Source organism: Nannospalax galili, unplaced genomic scaffold (genome assembly GCF_000622305.1).
Source record: "Nannospalax galili isolate Female #2095 unplaced genomic scaffold, S.galili_v1.0 scaffold1016, whole genome shotgun sequence".
Lineage (NCBI taxonomy): Eukaryota > Metazoa > Chordata > Mammalia > Rodentia > Spalacidae > Nannospalax > Nannospalax galili.
The window spans coordinates 805,923-829,725 of NW_008337919.1; the positions used below are offsets into that span (position 1 = coordinate 805,923).

The 23,803-nt window shown below is 38.7% G+C and overlaps 1 protein-coding gene and 1 long non-coding RNA gene across 3 annotated transcripts in view; one reads left to right on the forward strand and one right to left on the reverse strand.

Moving 5' to 3' along the window:
- Positions 1 to 23,803, reverse strand: part of Rab3c (RAB3C, member RAS oncogene family) — a 270,979-nt gene that overhangs the window by 113,337 nt on the left and 133,839 nt on the right. For both annotated transcript variants that reach the window (XM_029563418.1, XM_008832828.1), the window contains exon 3: positions 12,761 to 12,879. In XM_029563418.1, coding sequence (XP_029419278.1) covers positions 12,761 to 12,879 — 119 coding nt within the window. The remainder of the gene's footprint in view (positions 1 to 12,760; positions 12,880 to 23,803) is intronic.
- On the forward strand, positions 6,404 to 7,967 carry LOC115070318. The gene is made up of 2 exons (XR_003849491.1): positions 6,404 to 6,489; positions 7,881 to 7,967. It is a non-coding gene; the product is annotated as an uncharacterized LOC115070318 (long non-coding RNA).

Here is a 23,803-nt window from a genome sequence, read left to right on the forward strand (position 1 = left end):
GTCATCTAAATCTTATTAAGTGATCACAGTGGGAAAAAATGAATGAAGATGCTCACATCAGGCAGAATGAAACATGGTTATAAGACATAAGGACCATTCCCAAGGGAGCCCTAAAGAAGGAGCTGATCCTGACAACAGGACAGGAAAGGTAGATATCTAAGGAATACCTTGTGGCTGGCTTCAGTAAAACTTCCCCACATTATGAAGGAGACAGATACAATTGAAGTGAGCTTTAGATGACAGGGAGGACTGCAGACTTGAGCATCAAGGGGAGGAGGTCCTCGTTCTGATATGACAACAGGCACCACTCAGCTTTAGATCACAGCTGTTAGTTTGGGGTAGTCACACTGTAAAAAGGGAACATGGGGGTTTGAAAGATGGTGGTGTGAGATCCTTGACACCAAGGGAGGGAGAATGGGAAGAGAAGGCTGAGAGATGAGCTGAGCACTGCATGGTGGCCTGGGCACTGCATGTCTTATCTCTCCTGAGAGTCTGAAGTCTAAGAGTACAGGGCATGTGATTCATTCTGCTGTCATTGCAGTGATTGCCATGCAAAGCCTCCTCATTGAAAAAAAAATGATCCAAACCTTGCTTGACGTGAATGAAATCTTGCTATATTCAGTGTACAAGTTTAAAAATATTGGAAAGTCACACATATGGTTACCTGGTTTCCCATCCGAAGTTCAGTCGTGTGTTCCTTGCCTCTTTTCTATATAATCATCTCATCAGAGACAACAGGAAACTGCAACCAGGAGGCACAGCACTCCCCTCTCTCATTCAAATGAACTTCTAGGCACTGCTGAGGCTAAGGGAAGTTGTTGTTCCTGTTGCTGTTTGAGACAACATTTTTCCTGTAGCTCCAGCTGGCCTGGAACTCACTATGTAGACCAGGCTGGACTTTTTCTCAGATCCTCCTGCCTCTGCCTCCCAAGTGCTAGAATTAAAGGCTTCTGCTAGTCACCATGCCTGGTCAGCTAATGGGAATCTCACCCCAGGTTGAAGTACTTTAGATGCTATCTTCTGCTGGTAAATCACGTAGTTCTGTGTTTGATATAATTTATTTCTGACCAGGAGAAGCCTTTTCTGCATCATTTTTCTTTGGTCATTTCCACTAACAAGCCAGTCAGGAGACTCTGGTAACCTTTTCAGAAGTAACACACTAGATATTTAATGGAGCAAACTCATCACTATGCATCTCTTTTAGGGGAGCTACTTCATTATGCCCCTGGGTGCAAATCTATTTTCTCTTGTTGGAAGAAAGTTTAGAGAAAGTTCATCTTTGAAAATAGTTGGCTTTATGGCTGGTCCTGAGTTTGATGATGGTGAACATGTCTGTTATATGAATTCTGCTGCTCCATATACTCTGGTTTAAATCATTGATCTATGTCCAAATCCATGCCATGTGCCTCTGTATGTCACAGAATGTCTGGAAAATACAGGCAAATAATTAGCATTGACATCCAGTCCAAATTGTAATGCACTGATTATAGGGCTGGCAAATAAGAATTATTATGTAAAATCTGGCTATACAAAAGGTTAAGAAGCTACATAAGATCCAGACTGTTATTAGTAATACATGACTCTAACTCCCATATTTGACCAAAACTTGGGAGAAATTCTTATGTTTCAATGTGACCTCATATTACAAGCATGTAGAGAAACTTAAAGAACTTTATTACTGGGTTGAAACTGCCAAAGCAGGCACTGTGATTGAAATGGCAGAGGGTGAACATGCTGTCTGCAGTCTCCAGGTGTTCTTCTATGCAGGCTAGACTGAGCAGCACTGTCTCACAGAAATCTAAGGGCAAAAAGCCCTTTGTTGCCACTTTATATTTTCTTTCTGTTCCATAGAGGCATCTCCTAGGTTAGAAACTCTGTCCCCATTTCTAATTTCATTAAATAAGGTTGAGAAAAACTTGATTCTGTCAAATTCCTGAATGACACAGCATTTGTGTTTGTGGGTTCTTCTCTAATTTGGAGATTAGGGGCTTTGATTAGCATTTGAAGCCCTTGCTCTCTTCTCACCAGTCCTGGAATTCACAGCTTGTTTGCTGGAGCTTTATAAAATAACGTGTTCTCACCAGAATTCTTTTCTTCTGCTTTTCCTATCTCCCTACACACCCCTAATCCCTGCCTTTGTTGGTTTCAAATTTGGAAGTTAAAAGAAAAAACAAAAGAACTTTCCTCCCATGGCTTAAGAAAAATTTCCTGAGATTAAGCTGCCTTATCTAACTACATAGATTAAGTCATATTTGGTATATCTTAAATACATATTATAAGGTCATAGATATAAAATTCTGCTCTATCAATTCAAAAAGGACCTATCTCTAGAATATAAAACAGACAGAGATTTACATAAATTACCATATTAATACATGCATTAAAAAGTCACAATTTATCAAAACTGGAATGATGAGGAAATGCTGGAGCAGCAAAGCTTCTCGTTTTCACGTTGCTCACATATTTACTCTGCGGTAGGAAGGGCCAGTTATGAGTGGGGAGGGCTCAGCCTAGTTCTTATTCTCAACTTCTGAAATATAAGGGAGCAAATCTAGAAAAAAAAGTCATGTTTGGCTGGAGCGGTGATAGACCCTAGAAAAAACCCTACCCTGTCACTTCCCTAGATCAATGTAATCTTTTACTGTACTCTAAATACATATTCTTATATTTACAAATAAGTATACCTCTTACTGCTCATCTTTTTGCAATTGATGGGAAGAGTATTATGAATTTTCACAACTGGTCAAACAAGAGAATAAGTGACTATGAGGTGCCCAGACTTAAGTTACACGTCTACATTGCAACCTCTACACTTAAGGCTCAGGGAATACTGTCGAAGAGGGGGTGGAAAGAATGTAAGAGCCAGAGGGACAAGACACTGCTGCTAGTTAATGCATTCTAGACATACTAGGGAAGCTGCACTAATGAAATCTCCACAGTATGGCAGTCTAACAATATCTGTGTAATGTCAAACTTAGTTGACATGCCATGGTGGATGGGGGGAATGCCACAGGGTCTCATGTCAAGATAAGATGTGTGCAGAGGAAGACAGAATCAGTTTTCTCTAGGGACTAGCTCCCTGAGAGATTATCTAATCCCAAATGGACAGCCCTAAACACAGGTACACATGAGAACCACTAAATGGAATTAAGTATATATTTATAAATGGGTGCATGTATATGTAACAATGCTAAAAAAGTTGAGAGGGAGTGGGGGACATAGAAGGAGCTGGTGGAGGACTGGAAGGGATGGACATAATGCAAAGAAAATATTCATAAATGAAATTCCATAAAATAAAAAGATTAAAATTGTTTAAAAAATACTGAGAATTTCAAGGGAAAAAAGTCATGTTTCATATCAAGCTTTGTGGAATTCAGGGTGTGAGGTTAAAAAAAGGGGGTTTGAAAAGAGATGGGACTTTGGATAGAATGGGGGTCAAATATTTGTTGTACTATTTGCAAATATAAAAAGACTATTGTGACATTTTAACATGAACGTTTAGATGAGAAATGTGTTAAGGGGACATAGGCGCTTCACCACCATCTCACTTCAGTGACAGTGAAGCCATGGATTTGAATAGCAAACTTGGGGCCCTAGCAAGGGCAAGAGGGGCAAGGAATCTCAGGGGAAGGAGAGATAGAGAGATGTGAGTTGATATTGAGAGGGCCAGGAGAGCGGCTTTACTAGCTGCAGTTACTTAGCGTGTTAGTCAGCCTACAGCACTCCTTGGTGGAGTTGTTTAAGGCAGCTTTCTACAAAGTGGCTGTTTCACAAGGGTGCTCGAAGGAATCATTTCCAGTTTTCTTCTATTCCTAAAAAATTCTTTAATTTGTCCTTTCTAACATCTGTTCTTTAGTGTTTTGTCGTTTGCATTGTGTATTGACAGAAAGGAGTATGATTATTATTTATCAATAAATAAGTGAATATTTGTAATAAAGAATTTTGCTGACAGTTATGCTAGTGAAATGACTCAAGATAAAAGCTGGTCATACCAGGAAGCCAAATATGCCATTAAACAGTTGAATTTTGAGTCATGTGGTATCAGTATACCAGCAAAGAGATAAGGTAGATTGGAAAATGGTCTATGATTCAACCACTGTGTGATGTTATGAAACTCTAGTAAACCACTGGGCACCAAAGCTTAGGGGAAGTTCCCTGGTTGTCAGCACTCTGCGTATGTGATGGCTGATCCTGGGTGTCAACTTGACTGGATCTGGGATTAACTGAAATGAGAGAGACCTTCTTCATTGGATCATCTGAAGCTGGAAAACACACCCTAAATGTGGGTGTCACCGTCTGAGGGCAGCCCGTATAAAAGGCCATGGCAGAGGAGAATGTCTGGCTTCTTGCTGCTTGCCTTCTCTCTCGCTGGTGAGTTCATCTTGCTGCTGTAGTCTGAAGACTAGCCGAGCTTTTGGAATTCATCAGAACTTCAGTGCTACATTAGGACTACTGAGACAACCAGACTCATGGACTGAGTGACTACCGGATTCTCAGCCTCTCCAGTGTGGTGCAGCCACTGTTGGACTACTCAGACTCTATCCTGTGAGCTAAGCTGATAAATCCCTATCTATCTATCTATCTATCTATCTATCTATCTATCTATCTATCTGTCTGTCTGTCTGTCTGTCTGTCTGTCTGTCTGTCTGTCTATCTATCTATCACACACGTGTGTGTGTGTGTGTGTGTGTGTGTGTGTCCATTCTACCAGTTCTGTTTTTTTAGAGAACCCTGACTGATACAGCATATTACCACAGACAATATGTGAGGAGAGTAGCTTACCTCCCCCTCAGGACCTCAGAAGCTCCGTATTTGGAACCATTCCAGATCCCACTCTATGCATCTCTCTGTTTGCCTGGTTCTGATTTGTATCTGTTTGTGGTGGTTTGAATAAAAATGTCCCCCATAGGCTCCAAGTGTTTGGATGATGCCGCTGTTTTGGGAGGTTTCAGAAGGTGTGGCTATCCTGGAGGAAACACATCACTGGGGATGGGCTTAGAGAGTTCTTAAGTTTGCCAGATCACCAGTCGCTCTCTTCTCTCCTGTGCCTGCTGGAAGATGTAGAGCTTAGCTTCCGCTTCTTTTCTCCAGCCACCTCTGTCGCCATGCTTCCCCACCAAGATGGACTGTAATTCCCCTGGAACCGTTAGCTCAATAAATTCTTCCTTCTATAAATTGCTTGGGTCAGTGTTTCTATCACAGCAACAGAAAAGTCACTAATACACTGTTCATTGTAATAAAACTTAATCATGAATATTGTACTTTCCTGAGTTTTGTGGGCTATTCTAGTGCATTGTTAAAGTTGACCTAAATCATGAGAAACTCCAAATTTTTTGTTAGCTAGTTTGAAGCACTGGGGAAGCAAAACTTGTGTTTGATATTTGAATTGAGGACAAATTTGTAGAAAATTGTGCTCTCAACCTTGCTTTTGGCTATCTCTAAGAAGATATATATTGCAGTGACTATTCAAAAGAGTTTAATTACTAAGGGTATTTTCTCAAAATAACTTGAAAATCACCTAGGCCTTGTGAGATCTCTTCCCTGTCTTCCCATCTACTAATTGCTGCTTTCACTATGCTATGGGAGAGAAAACTATTTTAAAAGTCATTGTTACTTATCAAGGAAAATTAGATTATGGGCTACAACAGTCTTTACATGAGAACGGTTCTATGTAGTATTGTATGAGTAGAGGCATAAGATTGAGGTTGTGGGGTCTATAACAGATGATTGGGCTGCTTATAACCACTCTTGTTTATAACCTGACTCTTGTTTTTGCTTTAGAAGTTGGAGATTCAGAAAGGAAAGGTATGTGAGAATACTTCCTATAGGTCCTGCCTGAAATGAGTGGAATTACACACAATCACATACCATTTGGTCTGTGGGGACCAAAGTAATCTTCCAATAACTAATGTGTTATTACTAAATTTTTCTTTTGAATAATTTAACTTGTTTTGTTTATGAAGTGAGTTTGTAAAGAGTGAGCTGGCTTATACGATTGTTAATTAGGATAGTTAAGAAACTGAATTGCAAAAAAAGGACAAAATATACCCCAATGGTAAAGGAACAAACGAGCTGCAGAATTCTCCTGTTAGAGTGAAGAGTCCTACGTTCAGCAAACAGCTTCACAGATTCGAAACTAAACGAAGACAGGGCCTGGGTTGAAGAAGAGTGGGTATTTGTTCTTATTCCACAATGTAATGGCTTCTGATTGACATGCTGGCCAAACAGACTGTGAGGACCAGTGCAATGTACCAGACAATATAAAACATATTCCTTGAGGTTAGGAAGAATACTAGATGGAAAATGTGCTCATGATGGAACCGAAAATGCTGGGGGAAGATTCAAGTAAATCACAAGCAAACTACCATTCTTCCTAAAGCCTCAAACTCTGTCTTCTATTCAGGACCATCAACAATCTCAGAGCTTTGGTTGCAAACAATAATCAACAGCACAAGCATCCATCTACCCAGTTGAAGATCCAGGGCCGAGGTAAATCTGTTAGAAAGCACTGGTATTTGAATTAAGTTCAGGAAGTATATTTCCGGAGTTCAAATGACACAAACAAAGAGTAGTTACGTTTACAGAATGCTGTCTATTCACGAGTTTAATATTTTAATTTAATCTCTAAAATTCTCTGTGTTGCCTAACTGGGGAAAGGCAGTGTCTATGGTTAGATGTCCACTAGAATTTAGCTTCTGGTCTTCACATTAGTGTCAACAATTAAGGAATATTATCATGTGTACAGCACAGTGGAGGTTAGTTTGCTAAGAGAACACAGAGTTATACTGGATAGATGTTTCTCTTGATACTCATTGCTTCTTCTGTATTCAGAATCCTCATATTAACCACTGATACATGCTTCAAGCCGTCTGATCTTTACTGCATCATACACATGTGTAAATATGCATAATTCTCTGTGACTAGAGTATAAACTCAAGTCTACTTCTTTGAGCTAAGTAGATATTAAGTAAATGAATACTTAATTAAGAAACCTCTAATTCAAGGTTTTGCTATCTGCATTCTTCACAAAGCTATTTTTTATGTCAGTCAGTGCCCAACCAATCTGGGGAATTCACTTGAAGTCAGAACTAAGAACAATAAATGGAGTGAATTAAAAAAAAAAAAAAAAACAGTGCTGGGGAGATAGCTCAGTTGGTCAAGGTGATGTGGCCCTTAATCCCACCACTGGGGAAATGTAGATCAGTGAAAGAAAGATTACAAACAAGGTAAGTATCACCTGAGAAGCACACACATACACAAACATACCCCCCTCACACACACACCACACATGCACACACAGCAACAGAGCCTAGAGACAGAAAGTTGGTTGACCAGACAGGAATAGAAGTAATAGAAAGAGACTTCTGACATGAGGCTGTGAGGGCTGAATAGATAACTTGCCACAGATGATGGATGAGGTGATATTTTTGGCTTTTTTGAGGTTTGTACTTTTAATTTGTACCAACACATTCCACAAATACAAATGCCCTTAAAACAGGACAAAACAGCTTTAGGAATAGAATGTGCTACAAAAACCAACAATAACTACAATAACCCAATCTGTAAGGTGAGGAAGTCCACCTCAACTATCCCCTGTATCTTTTTGGGAAGGGGAGGAGTCTCACTGTGTTAGGTGAAGTTCTGGTGAAATCCATACTTCCTCCTTGTGTGATTTGAAATAAGGGTATTGTTTGTTTTCTTCACAGTCTTCTGATACCATCTGAGCTGTCATTGGTTCTATGCAGAAAACATCAACCCCTTGTCTCTGGACCTGCACTTAACTATGGAAGCTAAAATGGATAAGATCCAAATTTACACACTTCTCTTTCTGTCATTTATATAGACATTCATTTGACCAATATTTATCAAATATCTTGTAGGTGCCAAGAACTATCCTAGACCAGAGAATATAATGCTGCGTAAGAGAGACAGCTAACCTCTTCCCATGAAGCTTGAATTTGTGGTGAGAAGACAGCCAAAAAACATGGTTAGTAAGTCAATTATAAATATTATAATAGGTTATTAGTGTTAAAAAATAAAACATGAAGCAGAGGGATGGGTCAGGAGTACTACAGAAGCACAGCGTGAGTAGTGTGTGAGGTAACAGAATGGACTTCCCGAGAAGGAGATATTATAAAGCAAGCATAAAGGAGGTGGGGGGGGTCAACAAGCTATCTGGGAAAGAGCCCTCCAGGTAAGGGCACAGCAGATGCAAAGGCTGTGAAATAGAGACATGCCTCATTTTCTCCAGAAATAGCAGAGACACTGCTGGGGATAGACAGGCAAGAGAGAGGTAAAGGAGCAAGCAGCACGGTTGGAGAAGCAGTGTGTGTGGAATCCTGCAGGCTATGGGAAGGGCTGTGGTTCCAGTCTAGGAGAAAGGAGATGCTATGAAGATTTGGATTTGAGGGATAATATGATCTGATCTATGTTTTGAAAGACTTTCTCTACCTGCTATTCTGGGAAAGATTCTGGAAACCAAGCAGTGGTGGAGCCATGGAGCCCTTTAAGACTGTTGTAAGAATCTAGATAGGAAAAGAGGAAGGTATGGACAGGTGGCAAGAGTTAGGTTGAATCATTTTTTTACTGAGCAAATTATGACTCCCAGTACCTATGAGTGTGACTTTATTTAGAAAGAGTCTTTGTGGATGACCAAATTAACATGAAGTCATCAGGGTACAATATGGCTGTGTCCTTCTGGAGAGCAAAATATTTGAGGGGGGAGAGAGAAGAGAGAGAGAGAGAGAGAGAGAGAGAGAGAGAGAGAGAGAGAGAGGATGATGTAGACACATACACATTAGGTTTTTATCATTGTGACCAAAATACCTGATAGGAAAAGAAGAGGAAAGATTTACTTTGGCTCCTAGCTTCAGAGGTTTAGTACATGGTTGTTTGGCCTTTTGCTGGTAACCAGAACATCATGGAGACAGGAGCTTGGGGCAGAGGAGAGCAGAAAATGAGATAGGAAGCAGCCAGAGACAAGACACAACCAAGTACCAGCCCCAGAAACCTACCTCCTTCAGTGGAATTCCACCTCCTATAATACCCACAATTTCTCAAAATAGTGTCACCATCCAAGGACTGAAGAGGTCAAATGAGCCCATGGGAGATATTATATAATGTATGTTTGCTATTTAACCTACCAAGTTTGTAGCACTTCGGTAAAGCAGCCCTTGCTATTTAATACAAATGGTGGGAGTATGACGTTATAAAAATATTGCTGGCTCTCATTCTTTGTGGATGCCATATTTGTTAATTTACCTATTTGCTAAAATGTCTTTGCTTTGTAACCCTAAAATTGCTACATGTGGTGTTTTCAGGGACTTTGGCAGACATCATTTTTTAAAATGTATTAATTTTTGAGAATTTGAGATATGCGTTCAAATGCGTTTTGATAATATTCACTCTCCATACCTGAAACTGGGCTTTTTAGTTGGCAATGATGGCTTCTGGGAGGACCATTATCCCTTGTGTAGGGTAACTTAAAACTTGACTCAGTAGGCCTTAACATAATGTATGAAATATGGTAGAAGGCTATGGGGGGTGCAGATGGGAGTGTCTCAATATGATTAAGATGTATTATATGAAATGCACAAAATTCAATAAATTGTATATTAAACAATATTTTGTATGAAAAAAATGTATGAAGCTTATAAAATAGTAAGTTTCCATATGGTGTTTTCAAGCATTCTCAGTGTTATTATAACTTTCCCCATGTAACTGTAGGAAACCAGAAAGATGTTATTTGGTGGTTTGTGGTATGGGGGAGTTATCTTAAGGGAGGCCGGGTAGTAGAACATAGGTGATATAATAGGAAAGGGGGAATAACGGGGGGATCACACACATTTCTAGCTGATGTTGAACAAAGCCATACTCTGACTTTTGTTTCAGTCCTCACGGTATAAACAAGCACACGTTCACACTATAGTGCCACACTCTTCCCTTTTTTGTGCTTTTTGTGTGTTTGTGCTTGTGTGAATTTACTGTTTAAAGTGGTCCCCAAGCATAGTGATATAACATTGCCTGTTTTTTTTTGTTGTTGTTGTTTTTTGTTTGTTTTTTTTGAGCACAGGAAAGCTGTGATATGTCTAGTGAAGAAAACATGTTTGTTAGATAAAGATGTCCCAGGCCTGAGTCATGGAACAGTTGGTCAGGAGTTCAATAATATGTATTCAATAAAATGTCTTTTGGTAGAAACATATATAAACTGTGGTTATCAATCATTTGGCAAAAAGTTGTGATCATGGAATACAAGAACCCAGTATTATATTACCTGTATGACACAATAATTCAGCAAAAATTTGTTAATTCAAAAGTCATAGCAACATTACAGGGCATACTGTTGTGAGTAATGAAAATAGACTCCATTCTGAAATTAAATCTGAAATACACAAACATGTGAAGTCTGAGAAAAGGAGGATTATGGGTAAACTCCAAATCTTTGGAGCTGTTAACATGGGAAAAACAATGGAGAGAACAGCATTTTTGTTGGTTTGTTTCTTTCTTGAAAGAGCCATGGAACTAGGGGGGCATTTATCTTCTGAGTAAAAGGAGTTTAAGTTGGACTTTAAGTACAAGAGAAATGTTTTACAGATGAGTCAGACCAACAATAGGAAACATAGCCATCATTGCCATTATCATGCAGAGAGAAAGGAGAGGCTTGCTGGAGATCGGGTGTGGGGACAGGGTGAAAGTCTAGGGTCAGACATTGTACCCAATCCTACCACTGTCCTTTCTGAGCTGAGGCAGAACCTACTTAAAATCTGAAAGGAGCGTTCAAGGAGAATAAACAGTTCTGAAGAAAAGCTTAGCAGCTGCTCATGAGATCTTTGCTGTTATTATCAAGCTAATATTCTTTCAACTCAGCACAAGATCATCTTATGCATGTGTGGAGAATGAAGAAGAGAAAATTTCAGTGCAAGAGAATATTTGAAGGTGAAGTTTAGTTCTAGTTTCGGCATATCTGCAGTGGTCCTCAGAATGCCACAGAAACGATTATTTAAAACTAGTGGGAAGATGGTGTTAGACTTTTATCCTCAGTCTGATGCTTTAAAAAAAAATCAATCTGCTCACCATATTTCCTGCCTTGAAAAAACTTCATATTTATAGCTCTTCATTGTGTCATAAGTGAAGAATGTAAATAAATAAGACGAGGGTGGGAGTTGCAAGCCAAAGACATTCTGTTAAGAGGAAATACAGCAGCCTGTGGCCCATGTCACACTTGGAACAGAAGGATGTTAAAGTTATGGATGAGGAGGATTTTGAATCAAATTAAAACACACTGTAGTTTATGCTGGCACTGTGAGTCACAGCTCTCCACTTTCAAAAGAACCTGGACAGTGCATTTAAACCTGATATTCTTGGGGTCAAGGTCCAACTGAGACCCAGAAGATGTTCTAACCATAAGTCATTTGAAAAACTATTCCAAGGCAAGGCGTGGTAGCACATGCCTTTAATCCCAGCACTCTCAGAAGGCAGAGACAGGTGGATCTCTGTTCCTTTTGCCTGTATACTGTCTGTCTGATTCTTATATGAGGTGAACTGTGACTATTTAGAGTTAAAATGTGGTATCTGCTCAGTCATCCCTGGTCACTATTAATGAGAGTTCCATTTCCTTCCTAATATCATATGTAGTTTGACTGCCATTCTGGCTCTTTCCACTGAAAAATTGCTCTTTTCAACCCTGTTTCTGGAATTCATGACTATTCTCCTTATTCTTACTGCTCTGGTGAGACAGGATGAAGGACGCCACAGCACATCACAGTCACTATGAACAGAAGTATTTTTGCATGGTTGGATATAGTGATGAGTTAGAGAGAGTTCAGCTATGGTCTTCCTTTTACCCCAAGTTGTAGGAGGGGCCTGTGGGGATCGTCCAGAATACTGACCTGGAGACTTCTGTGCAGGCGCTCCAGTCTAACACGACCTACTTCCTCAAATTGCTAACCTGATAACTGCCGCCCAGGCTTGAGACAGATAATTCCATGGCCACGCCAATAGACAATATACAGCTCAACTCTCAGGGCCAATGGGGGAGGTTTGGGGGGTATATAGGAAATCCCTTTGTACGCAATAAACGAGCTTGCTTGCTTACTACCGAGTGAGTCTCCCAAAGTCTGCACAGTTGATTTCGCACCTACTCTCCTCCTGCCCCCAACAGAGAGTCCTCAAGCAGCTAGCCCACTAAAACAGTCAACAACAACACCAAGTCTTTTGAACCTTTTTAGAGGAGGCAGCAAACTTTTCTTCTAAATGCCTAGAGAGTAAAGGTTTTAGGGTTCACAGCTCATGTGGTTTCAGGTACTTAGATCTGTTGAAGTATGAAAATGTCATGACAATAAAGAAATATGTCTGCCTTTGTGCCAATACAACTTTATTCGTAGAAGAAGTTGTGAGCCTAACTTGACCCACTGGTCTTAGTTTCTAGATCCCTATTTTAGTTCAGTAAACTTCAAAATTATTTTTATTTATTTATTTATTTATTTATTTATTTATTTATTTATTTATTTTTTATTTATTTAGAAGGAAGAGTTGTGGGATAGAAAGCACTGAAATAAAGAAAAATCATTACGATGGCTTCTCATCAGCTTCCTGACAGTAGTTCTTAGCGTAACCACCATTTCTTTGGTTTATGGAGCACAAGTGAGATCATAGCACATGATAAACACATGCAGGAGACTGCAGCTCAGCCACTGCCTTAGAAAAGCCTGTTGAACAGAAAGCTGCATCATTAACAATGGCAGCATTTGATCTAACTTACCAGTCTTGTACAGCATTGAAGGATTCTTCATTTGTGATGTCATACATTAAAATGAAGCCCATGGCCCCTCGATAATAGGCTGTGGTGATAGTCCTGTATCTTTCCTGGCCTGCTGTGTCCTAAAAAATAATAATAACAATATCTTATAAATAGGTAGTACGCCTTTTAGAAGTGATTGAAGTGATTAATAATCCCAAAGCATTCACAACAACTGATTGCAAAGGTATAATGTCCAATGACATAAAATAAAATTTAATTAATTAAAAAGTTTAAAACTTCCTTTAAAAATTATAGAAAATTAAAAAAAAAACCCAATTACACCTAACTGAAATTTCTGGTTCTTTGCACAGATAAAAGCCAGAGGACTACCCCAGATCCATCATTATATCTTTACTGCCTGTCCGTGAAAACCAGCTGTTGTGAGGATGAAAAGGAGCTTATGAACCCAAGGAGCTTACAGTTAGTTCGATGTTAGTTGATTCAACTGTAAAATGACAATAAAAACACCTTCCTTAATGTCTGAAGCAAATGAGCAGATCTTTGAGTTCCTGCTCTCCTATTAGATGCCTGGGGGTCACTGACAACTACCCAAACTTTTGTAAATGAAATCCCTCTAAAGCTTAGCATATAAGTTAGGGTTCCAGAGCTGCCCACACAGCACAAGATAAATACATAAGTGCTTGCTGTTGGTCCTGAAATGTGGAGCAGGCTAACCCAAGTCTGGAGATGGGTTATAGCTTACAAATACAGGGGCTTTTATAGCCCGCAAAAGGCATGACAGGTGACAGTGAAATGCAGGACTCAGACATGGACATCATCTAAAGACTGCAGTGTATCACTGATAAAGTAGCTGAAGAACTTGCTCCTGGATTCACCAGAGCTTCTGCTTTTGTCCTTTCAGAATCTGAGGTATCATTTTTAATGCAAATCCATTTTGGCCTTCCCCTTTACTATTCTCCTTGGTAACTTCTCTTTCCTTGTGCTTTTTAGGAACTTGGCATTTTGTTTAGGAATGAACTTCATTCTAACTTCAGTATGGAATCTCTTCCTCCACTTATCCCTGAGATGCCGCCTTCACATGCAGAGTGCATCCTAGACCCCTCTAAGGTTTAGTGGGCCTTGAAGAGAGAGCTAGTATGTTGAATGATACAAGAACAGCTCCCATAAAAATGACACTGAAATCTTATGGAGCCTATGTTGGATACGTAATTTTCACCTGTTGGCATCTTCCTACTTGCATCTTAACACCCACCATGTTAACAGTGAGGAACATAGGATTGCTTAGAGCTCACTACTAATCTGTGTGGCATATTATTTGGACTCCTGTAAACTTAGAAGAGGATGACTAAAGGAATCAATGAATTGGTCTTAGAACATGTGGGATATGAAATAGAACTGAAATAGTCAAGGGTGTGGCTTCATGAAGCCCAGAAGAACATACACTACTCTTAGAAAGGGAGAGGAATGGCTTGATTACAAGCAGTATTAGAGAAAATGAAGATTCAGAGGTAGGATGAAACAGATTAGAGTTTTCAAAAGAACAGAAGTAATGCAAAACCCATGGGCAAGACTTTCAGAACCTATTTCCAGTGGCAGAAAAAAGGAAAGTAAAATGGGTCTAAATGGAGATATGTTAGTATTTTATTAGGAAAAATGGCAATTAATATCTTTCCTTGGTAAAGTACTAATAAAAATCATTAAAAATGTATATTCCAATTGTAAATGGCTAATTAGTCAAAAGTTGAATCCTAACCATATTAGAATAAAATCTTATTTTATTTTGCTTTGCTTACTGTTTTTAAATATAAAAATGTAGATGCTAGGGATATCATAAACTGCTTATAAATGGAATAGGTATATTAATTGATTAGGTAGAAAGAAGCTATTGAGACTTTTTGTGTGTTTTCAGAAAATCATTGGTCTTGATTTAGTTAACAGTAACTCTAACTCTGAAATGAAGATCAGACCATGTATATAACCAGAGCAAAATTCCTTAAGACTTTGTTCAAAAAAGCGAGGAAGATGAAATTGGGTGTCCTGAAGTGAGGTGTGTATGCCTTTGGGATTGTAGTAGAATGCAATGATATGAAGGGGGAAAGGGAGCATCAGACTATGAAGGGTTAAATGGGGTGGTAAATGGAAGGGTAGGCAGAGGAGGGAGTATTGGAAAGCATATGGATACCTAACTCTATAGAAGCTTCTTAAAGTATATACATACACAGTATGAAAAGAGATTAAAAGGAGTTATCCTGTAACAGGGGAACATTGTCCTTTTTAGACATCATTGGCTGATAAAAACAAACAAACAAACAAACAAACAAACAAACACCCTCAATGCCAGGAATGGAGTCCCTCTCTAGAAGCTGTTGATCAGGGATCCCCAGAAATCCTCAAATGATACTGACCATTGTCCCTGCTCTTGGTTACCCACCAGAACAAGCTGGTAAGGTCCTATTGTTGAAGATACTATATACGTGAACTGTAGAACAAACAAGCAGGTAATGGCTTCAGAGCCTCATCTTTACTGGCTAACATCCATAGTGCTGGAAGGTGCTATCCATGCTACCAGGAGGAAAAAAATAGTCATCAACCTTACCCAGCTGTAAATCCTGTGAACTTCAATAACAACTGTCCTGGCAAGATATGCCCATTGGTGTAATAATGGTGCAAATATTATGGGAGCAACCAAGTACTCTTAACTAAATTTAAGGTCAACTTTCTAGGTTGGAGCCCATACCTGACATTAATATCAAGCTTAGGAACCTGAGGCTAGACAGGTCACACAGGGTAGAACTTAATACTTGTCTCTACTAAATGGTTATCATATTAAACTGACTTCTGATGACTTATTGTTATACCCATTAGATTAGTGCATCTCTCAATTTTAAGCAGAGAAGTTTCTTGATGGAACAGACTCTGATTAACACAGAAACCCACAACAGGCCAATGATCAGAAAATACAAGACGACAGAGTACTTGTGCCTGAATAGGACACCTATATCAAACTTCTGCCTCCCAAGGCTCAGGGATCCTTGTGGAAGAGGGGGCAGAAATATTATAAAAGCCAGAGGTAGTTTTCCAGAAAGCTTTGCAGATACTCATATGAACTCACAGCAATGGTGACAGCATGCATATGTCTCATGCAAGCTCAGACCAAAAAAAAAAAAAAAACCCCAGCATAGACATGAAGAAGTGGATAAGTCACTCCAACCCCACCTAAGGAAGTTGTGGCAACTGATGGCTGCTGAGAGGGGTAGAGACAGTCTCTTTCAAGCATGGCACTCTTGGTAAGTTAACTAGGCACCAATGGATGGACCCACACTGAAGGACATTTGGAGACACAAATTAGACTCTATAGGCCTTATAATACATAAGAGAGCACATTAAATTGGGTGGGTGGGCAATAAGGAGAGGTGGAATTAGGGAGGGGATCTAAATACCATCAAATTATATTGTATGAAACTTGCAAATATTCAATTAAAAATACTTTTAAAAACAAGGAAAAATAAAAGATTTTGTAATATGTTTTGAATTGCTGTGCTGAGTCGAACCCCTTATTACTATTCAATTTATTTAAAATGTTTTCCACATTTGTCTTGACTTCCTACTTCCCAGAATACATTACGTATAAATACCCATTGTCAAGTAACTTTAAATGCCCTTCTTTACTTTCTTGACAAAACACCTTTCAGGCATTGACTGAATAGCACTGTTAGCAAGCTAAGGACTCCAGGCCTGCCACCTGCTCTGCACAACAAACAGCTTTCCACTAATTTCTTCACAGAGAACAATGAACACACTGCAGACACTGATGAAAAGGATGAAGACTCTTCTAGCCAAGTGTGTTTTCACCACAGACTCTGAAAAATGCTGTGTTGAAAAACTGGGTCATTTCCTTCCTTCCAGAACTTTTCTGGTGATGGTTTCCCCTTTTCATAAGATGTCAATTTTATTATGATGGTAAAGAGACTTGTTCTACTGTATAAAATATGTCAGATTCCTACAACTAGACTTAAGTGGACGCATTTACACTGAAGGACATTTGGGGTAGAAATGCCTGAATGACTAGGGATTAACATGTATGGCAGAATATATGAGGTTCAGTGAGGGGGTGGGGGCAGCATGGATGACGGATGGGATCTAAATTTGATTAAGAACTCTTGTATTATATTACAAAAGCTCAATAAAAAGTTTTTTTTTAAAAAGTCAGTTTCACACTGTGTGTTTATTTTAATCTGAGAGAACAAAAATCATTGCTTCATTATATTGTAACTGATATGTCACAGGAAGCTGCTAGAAACCACAGGCTCCAGTAGCCATCATACTTGGAGATGAGAAAAACAGGAAAACAACTTTTAAGAAAAAAAAAAGTAGAAGAAGCTTTCAGACAGGGCTTGAGTCACAGCAAGGGGCCTCATCTCCAATATCATTATGATTGAACCCAGAAATACAATCTGATTGGAAGTATTTGTTACCTAAAAGCTCTCAGGGAGACTAAGAACATGTACCAAGTAAGGGAAATGCAACAAAAACAGAGGAAATTTCCTCCCCAAACAAGGAAAATACAAAGAATAAATAAAACTAACTTAATAATCTCACATCAAGCTGTCTCTGTACTGATTTTAGATATTGAAAGCAATTACTGCATTGCAAACTCATTACCATTTTCTTCTGTTATATCAGGAAGAAAATAAGTCAGAAAAACACTTCATTACATTTGACATTTACTAATGATGATAAAGGTTATATTTGAAATAAAGGACCATTTTATAATGTCAAATGGCACTAATATAATTAAGTGTGAATGGCCTTAGAAGAGAGCTGACAAAATGGTGCCTCTTCTTGCTGTGCTCCAAGCAGGGCTTCATTCCCTCTCCTGGAGTTAGAGTTGACCTCTGCCCTAGTTTACTGACAGCTTGGAATATGTGCTGATTTTCCATAAATAGTCTTCTCATGATTGAAAAATGCAATTGGCAATCTTTTATAGAGGAAACAAAGGATAGAGATGTGATTACAAGGTGAAAGAAATTTCTTCCATGAGTAATTGTCCTCTTACTCTCTTTTTAAAGAAAAAAAACCTATTTTAGTTTAAATATTTTGATATGCAAATTATGTTTCAGGAGATATTTTTTATTTAATGGTAGGTTTGATTAGCAAATACTTGAATATCTGTCAAAAGCCTGTAAAATGAAAAACAGCAGCGTGATAAAAGTACCAAAGAGCTTTTCAGTTTGAATTGTGGTATTTCTGCCTTTGTTTTTGCCTTCAATGTTTTTCATGGATGAAACTCTTGTTAAATGGCATGTACCTGATTTTCAAACAATTCTGAAGTCAAGCAGAGATAATGTACAGTTTTAAAACTGAGGAAACAGCTCTCATTTGCAAGGAAAGGGTTATATTGTAATTTGTTTCCTTTTTGGTTTCTTATTTCCATACCAAATTAAAGGGAACATTGGATGATCCATTAGTAGAAAACATAACTCAAATAATTACACCACAATCAAAATGCATTTGTTGAGTGTCTCGCTAAAAAATAGATAAAAAAAGAAAAACTGAAAGACAGAAAATCATAGTATATGATAAAGAAGTATTTTTATATGTGGTGAATATGTACATATATTTTATATAATCAAGACATTAGGGAGAAAAGATTCATGAAAGTAATTTATTTATGATAAAAGACATCATATCTAATAACACAGGGGAGTCAGCAGAACAGGGGGCTGGGAATATTGTAACCCAAGATATAAAACATATTTTCACTAGTGAGCATACAAATGGACACAAAGAAAATGAAATAACTATCCTTTCATTTAGCATTCAAGCAAGTGATAATCTTTTAACTAATACTTTGCTTCTTTTATACCTTAAGAAACTATTTGGAATAATCAACAGAGATTAACTTATGCTCAGTATAGTCTAATGTTAATACTGAATTATGGACCCATCTATTCAATAACTGTCTAGTAAAGTTATTACTAGTTAATTACTATGATAATAGATGTATATTTATCTATTCTCAGGAAATTTTGTATGCTACAAAATTTTGCCCATTAACGGAACTTTATGAATTATAATACCATATTTCCAAAGTGTAAAAAGATTAAATTGTGAATAAATGAGTCTAAACAACCAGACATCACAGCAATTTAAAATTGTGATGGAGACAATTTACTCAGAGATGAAACCCTTTAATTCAGCTACTGTTATGGATTGGCATTTTGAGGTTCTCATCCTAAAACCTGTGAATGTGACTTTATTTGAGAAAAGGGTCTTTGTAGATGCAATCAAACAGAAATGATCTCCTAAAACATTTGGTGCTTCTATTTTTTTAAAAAATTATTTATTATTTTTATTTTATGTGTATGCAGGTATTGCCTGAATGTAGGTATTGTGTATGTAAGTGCACCCATGTTGTGCAATGCTGGAGGAGGACAGAAGAGGCCGTCGGATCCCCTGGAACTGGAGTTACAGACGGTGCTTCTACTTTTTTGACTAGTGTTTTTATAAGGAGAAAATGTTCAACACAGAGACAAGAAGACTGAAAATGCATGTGGAAGACAAGGGATGTAGTAATGGTGTGCCTTCTCAGAAACTATGGGACAGGCGGGGGAGACTCTCTTTTAGACCAGAGATCAAAGCTCTATCCACAGTACAAAGTCAGATTTATAGCCTCCAGAAGTGTGAGACAATAAATGGTGGTTGTTAATCCAAGTAATATGTGACCCTTCAATACAGCAGTACTGGGAAATGAATACGACCCTCATCCCAGTTTGTAACCTTCATGAGCAGAGTGGAAGCAATATAAATTTTACAGCTAGCCACACACCTTTATCACATTATTGCAGAAAAAAAAAAAAAAAGACTTTGAAGGGTACTTTTAGAGGGAAGTCTAGCATAGTGCCATTGTGAAATCAAGAAAGCCCTGATGCTAAAATGCACTATCATATTCATTTTAGGTAAAATTGTTTTAAAAAATGGTTTGATATAGCCCGCTTCTCTAAAGAACTAGACTGACTTTCTCTAGCTCCCTCCTCACAAATCTCTCTGTCTCTGTCTCTCTCTCTGTCTCTCTCTCTCTCTCTCTCTGGCTAACTGACTATTCTAATATATGTCCTGTTATAAAATGGAACAGTGTTGTTTGATGTGACCAAGATACTGTTTAAAAATAAACATTTAACATCATGATGAGACACAACTCCCTGAAATAACAAAACAATGATTACACATCACTATTTCTGTAAGATGCTAGTTTTCCCAAGTTGTATTTAATTTTTCATTTCCACAAATAGGCATGAAATAGCATTAAATGTAGTCACATGAAAATAGCAAACAAAATTAGGAAGCTTAAATAATTCATGCTTTCTTACTGTATACTTATTTGGGGAATAAAATAAGAACTCTTTATCACAGTGAATCCTCCATTAAAATGAAATTTATAAGCCACATTTCCCTACTGACCTTGTACAAATAGTCAGGGTGAATTCATTTACACATACTTTGTTATACAAGCATCTGTAAAACAAGTCCACATTTTAGAAAAGAACACAAATAAACTAGCCTATAAATAATGATTTAATCAATTTAAGTGTTCTCCTTACCTACTATCCTTAACACCTTTTACATCAGAAGATGTTATTGAACAGATTTTTCTTGCTATGATGTTTAGCTTTGAAACACCAAAGCCCTCATTTTATCACAGCATCTACTTCTAAGTAAAACCTAATAAAATCAGCCTGAGGCAGAGGGATAAAACTTGACCTATTATTTCATGGGAGTGTTGCCATGGTAATTCATCTCTCCCAGCAGAGAGGAGCAGCCATATATAGCTCTTTTATGGAAGGGGGGGGTGGTCTTTAACTCAGCTGTCAGTAATACCCTGACATATCTCCCAATTGTGTTCTTTTCATGAAATTCAGAGATACTTTTCAGTCAACACTATTTAAATACTCAGATGAACTCTCTTCATGACCCTAATAAAATTTGTACAACCAAACTATATAAAGACTTATTTTTTCATTTCTACTTAAAGGTTTTCTGTCTTTTTCTAAAATTGTTTAATACTAAGGCAAGGAAGACACTGTTTTTGCTTTCTCTCTAATTAAATCTTTTTGACACACTTCTACCCAGTGGGATTTTGAGTATGCTCAACTTTCTTAATTCTTGGGGCATAAATACGTAAATACAGGCAATTTTGAGCTTTTAGTCACGATGGGTGATTATTTTACTTCACAGAACAAAATACAAAATGTTGCAATCAGAGCAAATGTACCTAGCTTAAAGGGTAACTGGCTTTTGAGTGGGACTTTTACTGCTGCCTTAAACTTGGCCACTAAGATTCAAGGCAGACTCCTAGCATAGGGATGGGACTTTTCACTCATACAAATCAGAGCCTTGACTAGTTGGCTGGCATCTACTTAAGCAAGTGAACTGGTGATCTGCTTTCATAGAAGTATTTGGAAGAGAGAAGATTTGAGGAGGGGAAGCCAGAGGAAGGGCTTGAATTCCCACAGGTTAACATTATGACAAAATCACGTGAATAGCCCTTGCATAAATAAACACCATAGCAGGGGGGGGGGTTGTACTTGAGGCAGGGTGCCATTAACCTACCTCCAAGAGGCCTGTCTACCAGAGGAGTATTGGGAAACATAAGGTGTTAATAGGGGAAAAGGGAGCTGAAGTTAACATCTGCCATGCTTTGACACTGGTGGGGAGAGCCCTATGTGGCTCCCTGAAGATGTCACACAAGGAAACCAGCATTCCAATACATCACATAGCTTCTGTGCTGCAGAGTCGGAGTCCCTGAAGAACCCAACAAAGAACTCTAACTCCATGTCTTTCCAGGTATGGGGCACCTCCCATCTCCCAACACTCCTTCAGTTCCTCATGGGAAAGAGCCAAAAAAAGGAAAGGAGGAACAGAAGAGGCGAAAGCCTGGAGAAACTCTCCTATGTTCTTCGAAGGGTCTGATAGGGTCTGCTTTAGGATAAGGCAGGAATATGAGTGGAAATTGGGTAAAACAATGGTGGTAATAGGTCTAACAGTCCTGAACTTTGTACTTTGTTTTTAAATACTGGGCTTCTATTTCTCAGAGTTTTAGGTTCTCAGAAAAACTACAACGCATAGCATTTGTCTGTGCCTCTTTCCCACACAAGTCATTGCTGACTCCCCTATCACAGCAGTACATTATTTACAGTCTTTGTTCCTAGCATGAGACATCATGCTACCCAGTCCACACATTACCTTAGAGTGACTCTCGGTGGTATACACCCTTAGGTTTGGGCACATTGTGGTAACATATGTCTACAAGTTTCACTACCTTCAAAATGCACTGTACTCCGCCTCATCTTTTTTTTAAATTGGAGAAAACTGACAAGAAACTTATGATCAACTTGTGATCATCCAAGTCACAGCTCAGTGAAGGGTATAGGCAGTTGGGCAAAACACTGCCAAAGGCAAGAAAACACTATGGAAATGGGTCAGGGAGCGAATACCTTTGTGCGTTTTGCTCACACTTTCCCTTTACAGGGACCCAAAGATACTGGAATACTGAAGAGATTTTGCTTGGCACGTGAAAATTTACCAGATGTGACACAGGCAATCTAAACCACAAAACACTTTTTTTCCCATCATAGTATATGAACCATGGAAAGGATGCTGATGGTAAATTCTTATGCTAATGCAAATTTTATATCTGGAAGAGGGAAAATATAATTTATGACCTTGTACCAGCTACATGACAGTAAATTCCCTTGAATTTTCACTTTCTGCTGAAATAGTGATAACGATGCTAACTTTCTCAAGGCTGTTGTGATAACTAAATAGTATTTAGTCTCCAACTGTTGCAGAAGAAGCTTCTTTGATGAGTGACACCTGGCATACTTGTCTGTTAACATAAGGATCCGTATTTAGTATATACTAAGAAATTACATTTGTTTAGGGATGTCACAGCCTTAGGGTTTTCTCTAAGATTTATGACCACTCCAGCCATGTATATTTGGCTATGTGTACAGTACTATGCATGAGTTCCCTCTCTTTGAGTGGGCTTTAAGTACAACTAGGTAGCTGTTGATTATCCCCAAAATAAAAGTGCTGCTACTGCCCCAGTATAGTTTGCTGTTCCAGTCATTGTTGTGGTTATCAGGCCTTAAACCTGGGGTTGGACCACTGATTGATGTTCTCCCTTACTAGCTTGAATAGTGCTCTTCCAATCTATGAGATTTAGCCTTCAAGAAGGCAGTTTCCAGGTCAGTTCCAGCTCCATTTCTCCAAGTCCTGAGTACGAAGTAATTCTTATCTTCAGCAATAAGGTCTTACCTTCAAGTTGTGGGAGGCAATCAAAGGCTGTGGTAATAGCCTGTGCAATTTTGGGAGTCTCTTGGATTACTGTGGCCAATAACTCGAAGGATGGTTTCTCCTGTCTGGCACTGTTTCTTATTATGTAGCTTTCAGCTACATACATAGAAGCTTCTTTCGCAACAAATGGAGACTATTACAGAATTCCACAACTGGTCACATGCAGAGAATAAGTATCTGAGAGATGCTAAACCCTAAGTGACACATCTGCAATGGAATCACGGAATATAATGGATCAAGGGGTAGAGAAAATACTAATACATCTCTCAGCTCTCATCAACAAAGCTTTCTCATACAACAGATGGCAATGAACACAAAAAGCCACAAATGGCCAAAGCATAGACAATAAGAATCTTCAGAGTGTGGGCCCTTGGACAGGATTCCTATATAAAACTCTACCCACCCAGGGCTCAGGGATGATTATGGAAGAGGGGGCAGAAAGATTGCAAGAGCCAAGGGAGGAAGTGCATGACTATCTGTGCAGGAGTCCAGCTCCAGCTGAGTCCGGGGCCTGAAGGGGTGAAGGTAACTGCGGTGGTAGAAATGACTGTACCAGAAACCACAATTACAGTTCTAGTAGAGGCTGTTGACTGACCCGCTTGGGAGAGGTCAGCCCGAATATCTTCTTCTTCTCTACTCTGAAAAAGCAGCCTTCTACAACCTTTATTTATAATTAGAAAGCTTACA